This window comes from Euprymna scolopes, chromosome 19, assembly GCF_053919585.1.
Source record: "Euprymna scolopes isolate OS-2025 chromosome 19, ASM5391958v1, whole genome shotgun sequence".
In the NCBI taxonomy this organism is placed as follows: Eukaryota; Metazoa; Mollusca; class Cephalopoda; order Sepiida; family Sepiolidae; genus Euprymna; species Euprymna scolopes.
In genome coordinates, this window is record NC_136500.1 from 16557697 (window position 1) to 16571201 (window position 13505).

Genomic DNA, 13505 nt, shown 5'->3' on the forward strand with positions numbered 1-13505 from the left:
TTACTAGATTATTTTTCTTAATTTTTGGAATTTATACTAATTTCAACATGACATGTGTATGCAATGTTTTCACTTGAAATGTGTTGGCTTAAAAGATCACCAATGTAAAGAAGCACTTATTTTTCATTAAAAAGATAAATTACAAACCGGTTGAATAATTGTATTAACAGAAAAAATATGCCAATTAAAAATCGTCTTGTATTAAAAACAAAAACTCTATACTCGACAACTGTCGTCTAACAAGTTGTATTTATTTTGATTAGGTACCGGCAAAAATGGACAAATAATGATAGGGGGATCTAGTTTTGAAAGCCGATTTATAATTTTTTTGTAGGTTTTTGACTACTTTTGATTGTATTTGAAAGATTAAGGACTAAACTTAATTTCCAAAAAGAAAAAATATTTGTACATGTGAAAAAAAAATGTTATGAAAAATGTTTTCACAGCGAGCTAACCAATTCAGCTAAATTTTAAAGTTAAATAAATTCATTGTAAAAATCCTTTAAAAGATAAATATTAATTTTCTGGGTCTATTTCAAAGATAATTAATAAAGCAAAGTTCTAAGATATTGAATTAAATAAAAAAACGTCTTGTTTGTCCCAAAAACCGAGTGATTCTGCTGTTTGCAATAACACGACAAATAAAGGTTTTGTAAACGTGGAATATACGGAAGCCCAAAATTTCAGCCAGTTGATAAACTGTGAAAATGACGTCATGTAATTAAAATGGAAGGGGAGGTTGCTAGTTTTCTTTTTTTTTTCCCCAGACGTGCATCTGTACATTCCTATCTTGAACGTTTGTATAATTTTTACCACTTTTTAATTTAATTATTTTTCTATATTCCTGTTTTTAAATTATTTTTCAATATTATATAAAAACTCGACTACCCGTGACCCGTTGGGTCAGTATGTTATATTAACTATGGAATTCATGTATGAGCGGGACACTTGTGACGTAAAGAAAATAGTTTTTTTTTTTTTACATAACAGAAGCAGTTCTATGAAAGTATATTAAAGTGAAAAATCACGGACGGATCACTCAAACATGAAAAAAAAATCCTCCCTATTCTTTTTTTGTATGTCTCAAAAAGGCTTTTTCCGCCGACGGTCCTGGGAGTGTTACTATCGCTTAGAACTCTTTATATAGCCCCTAGATAATAATATTTATGATTTGGGAATGCCGGTCACATCTAGATTTATTTACATTGACTTTTACAAAATTATTGCTATTTTGGCTTCTCGCGTGTTGATTCGGTTTTTTCCTATAAAAAGCGAAACCAATTCAAACACAACATTGTTCTCGGCTTTCGTGCCGAAATATCCAGAAAGCAATCAGCTTTTGATTAATGTGGAGTTTCTCCTTATATCAGACAATTGCTATTCGATTTGGACAATGGGGAGCCCCCCTCCCCTCCCCACCATCATCTGGAGGAAGCGAAAACTAAAAATACTGCCACGGCATTGTAACGGTCCCGCGATGACCTCATTTAGTGTCTTCCTGTCAATCAAACGTCTTTCACTCGCTTTATTAGCCTTTACTTAACATGCTAGTCAATTACTCTCACTTGTGGTTAAGACTGTTAAGTGGTTGGCTTTTGTTTCCACCTCTGCATCAAGGCTTCCCAGTTCAATCCTGTCTCCCGACCAAAACTATGTTTTTTTTTCTTTTACACCTTTAAACACCCGGGCAACAGTTTACCTCCCCCCTATACACACAGCGTTGTTATCTTAAGATTGCAGGTTCGATCCAACAGGTTTATTTATGCCATTTTGTTTCCGTTTTTTTGTTTTTTCCGATTTTTTTTAACATTGTCTTTTTTTTTTATAATATTTCAACGGGGTTATTACTTACTCCCCCCCCCTACACACACCTACAAACACCCAGGCAACGCCAGGTACTCCCCGCTAGTAATTAATAAAATCTGAATCAAAAAAATAAAACCTAAATAAATAAAATAGAATAAAACTAACATTGAAACAAGTAAATGTGTCAACAAATTCACCGTTCTCACACAACTATTTTGTATCTAGAAATGTAAACAAAAAATAAAAAAAAAAAGAAGGAAGGGAAAGGGACGGATAGAGAGTAGTAGTAGCATTGGCTTTACTACAATTGTTCTTGTGTTTGTCAACGGGTGAAAGTTGTTGTAATAAAGAATAGTTGCAAAACACCCCCACTCTTCCCATGTTAAATAATAATTTCGAAATAATAACGTTAATATTTTAGTGCGCAGGTCAAAATCTGCAAAAGAAGCGATTTGTGTTTATTTGTTTACGTTGTTATGGGTTAATGTTTATGCGCAATCGGATGTTGTAAACTGGAAAGTGGGTTACATCACTTGTTACAAGGTCATTTGAGTTATATATCTATATATATATATATATATAGATTATGTTACGCCAAAAATTTTAATTTCATTTAAGCAAGGAAAATATTAAAATCTTAAATATAAAAATTATGCGAAACCTGTAATTTAAAAAAAAAATAAATAGTTTTTGCTAATTTTTTTTGTGTGAAAATATTAAATAAACAATGGTTAATTCAATGATAATATCGGTAGTTCGAGAAATTCATTTTTTTTTTTTTTTTTTTTCTCGAGTTATATCGAATTCATTAATACAGAATTTAGGGCCTTTTATCATAATGTTCCTGTAAAAATTAAATATTTTTTTCTTATTTTACGATGCTAGAAGCAAAAATAAGTTCAATCATTTAAAAAAAAAATTTTTTTACGACTAAAAACCATAACTTTAGTAAAGGTATTTTTTGTTTAAACAAAATAATACATTTTCACTAAGATTTAAATAAAAATAATATATTCCGTGATCATTATTTGATAAATACTGAAAATTTCATTAAAATTGGTTAATTTTTTTTTTTATTTTTTATTTTTTTTATGGAGATCAAAATGTTTAGCATCGGCATTAATTTAGTTTTCATTTCCAGATTGTTTTTATATGCGGCAAGTCAAAACGCAGTTATTTGCATTGTTTGGAGCACAATATTCAAGGGAAGTAATTCTTGAAATTTCTGGCATTATTTATCTCCCCTTAGATTATTTCTTCGAACAATGACTCCTCGGCCTTTAGACTTGGAACAAAAACTGATACTGCACTTCAGCTTTTCTTATATCAATCATTGGAGGAAAAATCCTTTTTAAACTGAAGCAATTTTATTTTTGTCCCAATCCATAGTGCGCTTTCTTTAAAAACTAAACTTGTGTCTAACTTTTCGCTTGTTGGGAAAGTAAGTAAATAGACAATGATTTTACCATAAAAAAAGCTTTTATATCAAATCTGGAAATATAAAGCCTATACTCATCTTTCTTGTAGAAATGATACAGGAAATTGTCATTTTAAAGAATTAAAAATTCATAAAATTAAAAATAGAATTTCACAATTACCTGAATCTTTTTCAGTTTTGAACAGTGTTTCCTGTACTTTCTATAACTTGTATAGCCTTCTTGTAATCTAATACAGACTTTGAATGTATCAACTGGACTGTAAAATTATGCTGGAAAGTAGAAACTTTCCAATGCCACATTATGTGCTTCATTACTGATCATAAACTATCTGATCACATTAGTATCGCAAAGTTGCGAAAACTCACTGGCATCCCATCAATGTCATCTGGCATTGAACATAGTCTTGACATTTTTTTTTTTTTTTTTTTGGACATGTGTAACATAGTCATATCAAAGAAACAGAAGACAGGAAAAACTTGAAGCATTTTTTTTTTTTTTTTAACAAATGAGTTTATATGTGGTATTTTTAACAACACAATTTTTCTAAATATTTAAACAGTTCATTTCTCCTTATCTGGCCATGTGTGGCTTTTTTCTCATCAAGTGGCGAACACGTTTTTTCTCATCAAGTGGCGAACACGTTTTTTCTCATCAAGCGGCGAACACGTTTTTCTCCTAATATAGTCTTGCAGTATTGGTAACCATTCTTTTTGTCAGTGTTGTATTTTTTTTTTTTTTTTTTTTTACAGTGATCACGACTTGTCAAGGCCTGGAAGCCACTCAGGGATAAGGGTTATTGCAAGTACATTACGTTAGTGTGGAGATTTGATGAAGTGTGTAATTAAGGGGGCGATTCATTAGGAATTTGTTAACATTGGACTTGAAGACATCCAAGTTGTAGTCCGTACTCTACAAACATGTTCTACATCGACATGAAAGAAGCAAATAGACACATCATCATTGATAATGGAGACTGATGTCAAAAGGTCTTGATGGACCTAGGTAGACAATATTGATTATTTTCCCTTGCTGATGAATTGGATCGTTTGGTTTACAGGGGAAAGTGGAATATCAAGGTTTGCAACAATTTGAAGCTGATTTAGACCATTGTTATATTAAACTTTAATATGGCTGCAGTAGAACCCCAAGATACGGCATTAAAAATTAGTAACAAAATATAGTACAGTATATAATACATATTATATAATCAAATAACATCTACTGTATTATATTATATGGTTCAGTTCACAGGAGACGGCCAAGGAAAACCTGGGAGGAAGTGATAAAAATTGATTTGAGAGAAAAAGTGATAAAGATCGCCATCCAATATCTGCCAGCATATAAAACCTACATTCAACTGAATATAATGATGATATGCTGACTCGTTAGAACAATTAAAACAACTCTTTTCAAACATAACTCAAGTCTAGAACTAAGATATACAACTCTTTTCACACTACGCACAATGTTTCAAGCAAACTAAACATTCTCATGTTTTAGCATGTATTTTTTTTTTTATATTATAGAGGAAAATAGCCTTAGAGAAACAAACGTTAACTCGCATTTAATATAATTTAGTACATGTAAAAACCAAAATGATATATATATTCATCAATGTTTTGTCTTTATTTTAAGACTTCCTTGAAATGATGAATATATAAATTATTTTTATTTGTTTTCCTTTTCAATTTTCATCATGTTACAATATTATTTCTATAATTTTTATGATTTTAGATATGTATATATTCTATGATGTCATTCATTAATGTATGCTTTTCTTGTAGATAACTATCAGTCTTTGAGAAAACAAAGTAAAAAAAAAAATAAATAAATACAGAAAACTGTTACTCACTGATTTGTTTATTTTTAATCTTTCTCCAACATTTGTGTTTACAATCAAATCTATTAAGAGAAGAGTCTATCAGGTATGTGCACATAGTGGAATGATGTATGAAAATGAAATCTGTCCGGTGAGGGTTGAGGAAATGTGTTGCTTGAAGAGAAATGATATGAGAATTATATTAATGATATGTAGACTTTGATGATATTGCCATGTTGAAGAAATGGCTATGAGTGCTTGGGTTAGTAAATGGAGAACAGTTGGGGGTCGCTGGGTTAGTTTACAGGAGAATGTCAAAGAACACATGGTAGGAAATGAAAAGGGTGGACTTTTGGAGAAAGAGGGATAAATAAAGACTAGCCAGAGATGGGTTAGTTTGAACGTCAATATCTAAAGAACATCCAATACATAGCTGCATATAGAATGGATGTTAAACCAAATATGAGACCCTTCGCATATGTTTGTGTAAATATGGCAAAAAACTTGAATGCCTACTAAACACTGTCCTCGAATGTCTAATGTCTCTCTGTACACGGGTTTGTCTGCACAACTTGGCATGAATAAACCCCAACTAAATATTCCAAATAACAAAGTATTCGAAGCACATATAAAATCTCAATATGGCTACCCTACACTGGTTTATAAAATGATTGATCCATTTTCTCTAAGTGATGTTGCCTTTGGTAACAACACTAAGCTGTACACTCCACCAGACTAGATGAATTCTTGTCCTGGAATTCAGTAAGGCTATAACATGTTTAAATGGTCAGTTGGGGAGAGGAAAATTAATATTAACTTTTTTACTAATTCAACATTTGAGACGTAATGGACACTTGAATGCAATATTCAAATATCTATGTCATATAGAGATCAAGTGTTAGCCTTTAGGAAGGATCTCCTTTATTTTTGAGAGTTTCAACTGAAGTAAAAACGAAGAAAAAAAAAATACCATCGTTGGTGAATAACTGGAAGAAAATGAGTCCAAAAATATGACTCACAATTAATTTCTTTTTTTTTTTTTTTTTTTTTTTTTTTAATCGTCAAAATCTTAACTTTTTATTTTTACCTGGAATCGAAAATTAAATTTCAAACACACTTTAAAATCTTGTGATTTATTGAAAATTAGATTAAAATAATTGATTCTAAGAACTATGTAACCACATCTTGGGATGAATGGTGTGTGTGTGTGTGTGTGTGTGTGTGTGTGTGTGTGTGTGTGTGTGTGTGTGCACAATCTTGCTTCTTGGAACCAATTAATGTAACCAGGCCATTGCCAGCCCCTAAACATAGGTCTCACCCTAAGTCCTAATGGCTACACTTTTATTTTTGTTTAGTGATGGACCCTTCAAAATGTAACCACATGCTCACTTGTCAATGGAAATGTGCACTCTGATGCTCTGACCACACAAAAATTGCATGACCCTAAGTCTGTGTGGCAATACCTTTAACACGTTCGTCGTTTATCAGTTGTTGGGTTTGAGCTCTTCAGGTGCACTGATCAGCAAACATGAGCCTTTTGCAGCAGCAATTTGGGTATTAGGTTTCAAGATAGATCTGGAAATTAACTGGATTATTCTCTACAATCAAAGCAATCAACGACAACTTTGGAAATCACTTTCCTGTAAACAAAAATTATTATTGCATCAGATAGTTTCACATACAATTGTGCAAAGAAAAGTTAAACTACTTGGGTTCTTCTGTGTTCAAGTAACAAACTGTTTTTTATGCGAACTTGTCAGCTTAAAACAAAGTTCAGTTAGCTTTCTTGTGCTTGGGGATTTCAAACTAACTCTCTCTCTCTAAATTCACAGAGCATGAACCTATATCTTGGGTCAGTCAGGGGAGGAATTGGAAAATAGGGTGACCGAGGTGAAAATAGACCATTGTCTGTTCAAACAATTGGTTTTCTTAAGTTGCGGTTTTCCTCTCTTCTCTTTTACCTCCTCTTTCTCCTGCATTTCTTTTTCCTTTTCTTTCTTTCCTTCAAAATCCTTTTCTCTATCTTTCTCAATCCATATATCTCTTTAATTCTCTCCCTCTCTCTCTCTCCTTCATTAGGTCTTTCCATCTCTTTCTTTCTGTTAAGAGCAATTCGATTGTCTACCTTTTTGGGTGGTCTTTTGCTTGACATAAGACGGATGGCTTATTTCTAAGATTTTTCTGGTCACTCAAACTTTTGATGCCAATTTGTCTATTTTATCTCATTGGGAAATTAATTTTTCTCTGTGATATCACAACCAAAACATTCTATCTTTTCCCTGGAATTTGGGGTCTCTTTAACCTAATGTCAAACACCCCACTATCATTTATAAGTGATAGTGGGGTGTTTGATCTTTAACTTGTAACCAAGGTGATTTGATGCTGCCAGGTGCATGTAAATAGTGTTATAACTGTAAAAGTTCTGATATAAAAATACATGAAAAATGTATCGCATGATCTGTGTGTTCATGTTTACATACATTATGAATGAACTTCAAAACTTAATGGCTGTTAACAATTGTATATTGAAGGTTGAATATTTTAACTAATGTATTCAACTATTGTGTGCACTAGGTGAGTGCACATTTATGGTGTATGCAAATAACCAATTTGCAGCAGATGAGAAATATTTAACTAAGATAAAAGGAGTTACAAGAAATTGGAAATATCTGATTTTGGCAGTGGCCATCCAGAATTTGATTTCTTCTTTAGAAAAATAAATATTTCTTTAACTGAAGATTCCCAGTTGTGTTTATGATGTACTTAATATTTTGCAAAATAAAATTATTTGTCAGAATCGGGTTAGACATTGGTTTTTTGAATTTTATATTTTATAATTTTTAGATTGATTGTGGCCCTTTTAAATGGATGATAGTTAGCCATTATCTCAAGTGATCTTCCTGGTCTGGTCTCAGGAATATCTCTGTGTGTGTGTATACACACACACATATATTGAAATAAGATTTAAGACCAGATAAAGCAAATGTAGGTCTATATGAATTTATTTGTCAGTTCAATAGAAGGAAACATCAATAAAAATAAATAAAAATATAAGGCATTTCCTATAAATCTCTATTTGCTCTATCTTGTCTTAAATTTCATGTTATGTCATGCTCCACCCCCATATGTTGAGCCTCTTATAACCTGATGAATATCTATTTAAAGATTCTATCTATATTCTTTAATTTCATTATATATATATATATATATATATATATATGTATATATAAATATGTATATATACATACATATATATATTCACATATTGTTTTTTTTTTTTTTTGCACTTTTCTCAACAACCACTACTTAGATTTTAAAAAAACTTTTGCTCAAACATTAATCATGATGAAAGTAAATTTTTGCCAGAACGGAATTCTTAGAATAATTTTGGTTGTCTCCCTAGGGGCCATCATATGGTAATGTTAAAATTGCCCCCAAATTATTTATCCGTTCATTTGTTTGCACATTTATCAATAACCATGCCTTGGATTTAAAAAAAATTTTTGCACAAATATTAGTCATGGTGAAAGTAAATTTTTCCCTCGTGGAGGGGGAGCCTTGCATGCTCGGCTTGTTTCCTTTTGCAAAACTCGGTCATGTTCTGCAAAGTCAAAAACAAAAATAATTTTCCTCTACAAAACAACCAAACCAAAACACCATAAATATGTGACAATCTAAATAACTTAAAGCATACAAACTTTTTACCAAAATTTGGCATTAAATAACCCTAAAATGGTTGATATGCCATAAAACAACTACTAGATGATAGAGCAACCACCACCAGTTTCTCAAATCTCTTAATGAAATTCCAGTAATTTATTATGGAAGCCCTTTTTTTTTTTTTATAAATCCTTTCAGATGAGGCTTCATAATTTGTGCCATTTCTTATCCTCTGGCCTTCTTTTTATTTATTTTTTCATCTGCTCATCTGGGTTTGTTTAAAAATAAATATGAAAATATTTTTTTTTTTGTCTACAGCCGTGAAAGCAAAATTCAAGCGATCGAGGCAAAACTACGTGCGATGGAGGAGACACAGAAGGATTTTACATATTCACTAAAGCCGGCCGCCGCACCCGGGACCAGCAAATGGTGCTCTTCACACATTCAAAGTCATAACAATCAAAAACAACAACAGCAACAGCAACAACAAAAACCCTACAGACGCAATCATTCCAGGAGGTGAATGGTCACCACTAGCAACCTCGACTCTCACCATTGCTGCCACCAAATGACTCAGAGGAAGGATTGAAGGCAATCCAACAAGATTTCCTTCTGTTTTTTTTCCTTTGAACAACTTTTCTTAACTTCTCTCTTTCCTCTATCCCTTTTTTCCTTTCCTCAACCCCTTCTCCCCTCTCCCTTTCTCCCCTTTCCATTTCCACCTCCGCTTCTCTTTCCTCCTCTGCCCATTCTCTTGACTTCATTACTGTACCCTCTTTTCTTTCTACTCCACCCCTCCACCAAAAGCCAAAAAATACCAATTTTCTTCCAGTTTATTTTTTTCAAAAAAAAAAAAATTGATGGTCGCCCAACAAAAACTCCATAAAACCTCCTGTTATTAAAACCAAAACATCTCAGGGCAGCTATTTTGCAACCCCTCCTTTTTTTCACACACACCTGCCATAATGTATTGAAACAAAACTATTCAATTGTGGTTTTCAAACACTGTTGTGTGCCTCTGTCTTCTGCAATAGTGTGTACTCGATCTTTATGTACACACCATTGCTTATACCTTCTTCCTTTGTTTACAAGATGAACAAAAAGAATCCTTTAAAATCCTTGAAAAAATAATTGTATCAATTCGTAGATCATGATAACTTTTGACATGCAGGAAAATTCAACTTTAAAAAAAATATTTTTTAACATTAGTGTCTCTCATTCACCAAAGGCCAAATTAGATGCCCTTTTTATTTTCGTTTATTTTTTACAGGATAAAAACTGGCTATTCTGACATTTTGTCAACATTTGAACTGTTGCTATCACAACTAAAATTCCATTTTTTTTTTTTTTTTCTTAACAAAATAAGTTTTCCATTTTCTTTCTTTTTTTTTTTTTTACAAAAATGTCTTGCGTTTTTTTTTTTTTTTTGCTTTTTTTTTTGCTTTTAACATTCTATTTAAAATGAAGAAATATTTAAATTTTACTTCGTTTTGTGACTATGAATTTCTATCAAGAAAGAAAAAAAAAATTAAGGTGATTTTTGGAATATATCTTCATTCCATGACGGGTACTTACATCATAAAGATTTTTCTGTATTTGTTTTTTTTTTTTTTTTAATTAGGTTGAATTCTAGACAAGAACCAAAATTACTCACAATACAAAATACTAATCTCTCCCATATATATGCATATTATTCCAAGATAAAAATCAAGAAATTTAACAAAATTTATAGGAGTGCAAAATAATCGAACAAAGATAAAGGTGTGTGTATATATATATATATATGTATATATATATATATGTATATATATGTATATATATATATATATATATATATATATATATATGAGCAAACAGTTAATAAAATATGTTAAAAAACACTTTGAAATAAGTTAAAAACATATTTAATCTGAAAAGGAAACACTAGATAAATGGATAGTCCTTAATCCGCGGAGTTTCGAAGAAATACTTTCCTTCTCATCAGAGGGTAGGAATTAGCAAAATGCGAGATCGGATTTTGCATGCAGAAGTATTTGATGAAACAACAAGTAAGTCAAAGATCTAACTTGAAAACAAAATAAGTTAAGCAGAGGGAATATGGTGAAGAAAAAAGTGATTACACATGAATGGATAGTCTGGTGGAGGATAAATATATATATATATATATATATATATATATATATATATATAACAAGGTTTATATAGGTGCTCAATAATAAATAGAGCAAACATTTATCTATTTATTAAGCAATTATATAAACCTTGTTAAATATATTAATTTTATCTTGGAATAATATATAAACATTGTACTTCTAAACACACACACACACACATATATATATATATATATATATATATATATATATATATATATATATATATATATATATGTGTGTGTGTGTTTAGAAGTACAAAATTTATACAAACATTTAAACAAGCGGAAATCTCAAGAGCTCTTTCAACTATCATCTCATCAGGAGAAAATCGATAGGATACAATGAAAAATATTGGCAAAAATAAAAAGCACTGGAGGAATTTTTTTTATTTTTTGAGGTGCCAAAAAAAAAAAAAGATTAAAATAAACAATATATATCAAATTCAATTCTTTATTTTAATTGTCTTTTAGCACCTTAAAAATTTTTTTGCCAATACTATTTTTCATTGTATGCTAGCAATTTTCTCCTGATGAGATGATAGCTGAAAGAGCTATCTCCACTGATCATGTTTAAATGTTTATATATGATTATAATTAATGATTTTGGGTGAATTTTTATATATTTGTCTGTCTTTAAGATTCAACCAAATTATTTTGATTGAATATTTTCTATTTTTCATTCATTCACATCATCTTTGATTTATTTGTATGTGTGCCGACTTAAATAATCATCGACTCTATTACATCTGCCTTGGTTCAATATATGGAGCGTGTAAATATCTTGCTCTATCATTTCTATTTTTAAAACTCACGACTTTTAATAATTATCCCTCTTTTCCTAACACCACATTTTTTTTTTTTTTTTTTTTAACTCCCTGAAAAGTCAAATATCTAAATGAATTTCTTTGAATAGCGAAACCCGGTTTGGAATCATTTTCAAAAAGCTGCCATTTAATTTAAGAAAGTGTCTAGAAGTATAAAGTTTTTCAGTCAAATTGTTCCTATTTACAATGCCTCCCCACGGGACAGAGTTAGACACCAGGGTCGTTTTTTAACGTGGAGAAAAGGAACAAAAATTAAAAATTGTCTCAGTCGCGAAGGCCTTCTCCTCCACTGACAGAGAACAAGAAATTGAAGTGCAGCATCTGAAGAACAGATACTACACTTTGATCTTGGCCTGAACTTGTTTACCAAATTTTGTAAATTACCTTTGATTCAAACGGAATATTTATTAAACTGTGTTGGTTCTGTCATGTTGCATCAGTGTGACATGACCCCTAAACTCTTTTGATCTGCAACAGCTTTGCATAATTATTGGGTAGACTTGTAATAAAAGAAACCATCAGTTGCGCTTTATGAAAAATTTGATATTGGTGAAATTAAAGAAATCTTATGTACACTGGTCGGCCACATACAGTCTGCTAACTCTTGTATTAACTCCATTATTCATTTGGATATTCCGGGCATGAATGGTGAGTGTTGTGGACTAAGAAGGATGTGATTTGAGTGCGTTAAAAGCGATATAATTACATATAACCTGATTGATGTCTTGTATGAATTGCAAGTGTGAGACATTATATAATTTTGCTCAATCCAGTATCCAGAACACTCTTTTTGTGCCCTAAGTACAAAAACTGGATGAAGAAAAAAAAAAGATTGTAGGTTTATTATCTTTAGTATTTTCATAGTTTACTACTTTCATCATTTAAGATGATTTTTCAACACTAGAGTAAATAATCAACTGATAACGTCTATTTTGTGCATTGTAAGACTTTTTTTGGGGAAAAAATTGTTTTACATTTTTGGTAAGCCAAAAATAGTTGGTCAAACAGGACAAAAGTTTTTTTTTTTTTACTTTAAACCTTTTAGAAATTTTTTTAAGAAAAAAAAAAAAGTTTTAACAAACGTAGATATATTTTTGGAGATGTTGCTAAGTCAAAAGAAAATATTAGTCTTGAGATATTTAATTTTGCCAAAATTAATAACATCTTTTTATTATAGATTTATTTGTTAATTTAAGTTTTCTAATTCATGGTAATTAAAAATTTAATCGCACAATGAATTTCAACTTCATGCTAAAGTCGTGATTTATTTTCTTTGATAAAAACAATAGCTGATATTGATGATTATTGTACCTATTTACTATGCCTCCCCACGGGACAGAGTTAGACACCAGGGTTGTTTTTTTAACGTGGAGAAAAGGTACAAAAATAAAAATTGTCTCAGTTGTGAAGGATTTCTCCTCCACCGAAAGAGAACAAGAAATAGAAGTGCAGCATCTGAAGAACAGATACTACACTTTGATCTTGGCCAGAAGGCCAAGATTGATATTGATGATTATTGTAACAAAAATACTAAAATTAAACATGGCGGCCTGTCTTGTTCAATGTAGGTGTAGATAACTCTAGTTCCTTCCATTTCCCAAATTTATCCTTTGTCAAATATCAATATAATGCCAGTAAATTAATCAAATTAAATCAAGATTTTTAGTCATTTAGTTGAATCAAATTGTCAGTTTTTCCTTAAAAGTAGTTGCCTGATTTGTTTGAGTGTTGAGAAAAATGTGAAAATCTAAAAAAAAAAAATTAAAAAAATTTGCTTCAAATATTTGATCTATGCCTATTTA

The 13505-nt window shown here is 30.9% G+C and overlaps 1 protein-coding gene and 1 pseudogene across 2 annotated transcripts in view; one reads left to right on the plus strand and one right to left on the minus strand.

Moving 5' to 3' along the window:
• LOC145303455 (putative RNA-binding protein 18) overlaps positions 1–10207 on the plus strand; it is a 66046-nt gene extending 55839 nt beyond the window's left edge. For both annotated transcript variants that reach the window (XM_080144793.1, XM_080144792.1), the window contains one exon: positions 9043–10207. In XM_080144793.1, coding sequence (XP_080000919.1) covers positions 9043–9247 — 205 coding nt within the window. In that variant the 3' untranslated portion in view covers positions 9248–10207. The remainder of the gene's footprint in view (positions 1–9042) is intronic.
• A 2869-nt stretch (positions 10208–13076) lies between these two features.
• On the minus strand, positions 13077–13210 carry LOC145240498 (U2 spliceosomal RNA; annotated as a pseudogene).
• Between the last annotated feature and the right edge of the window lie 295 nt (positions 13211–13505).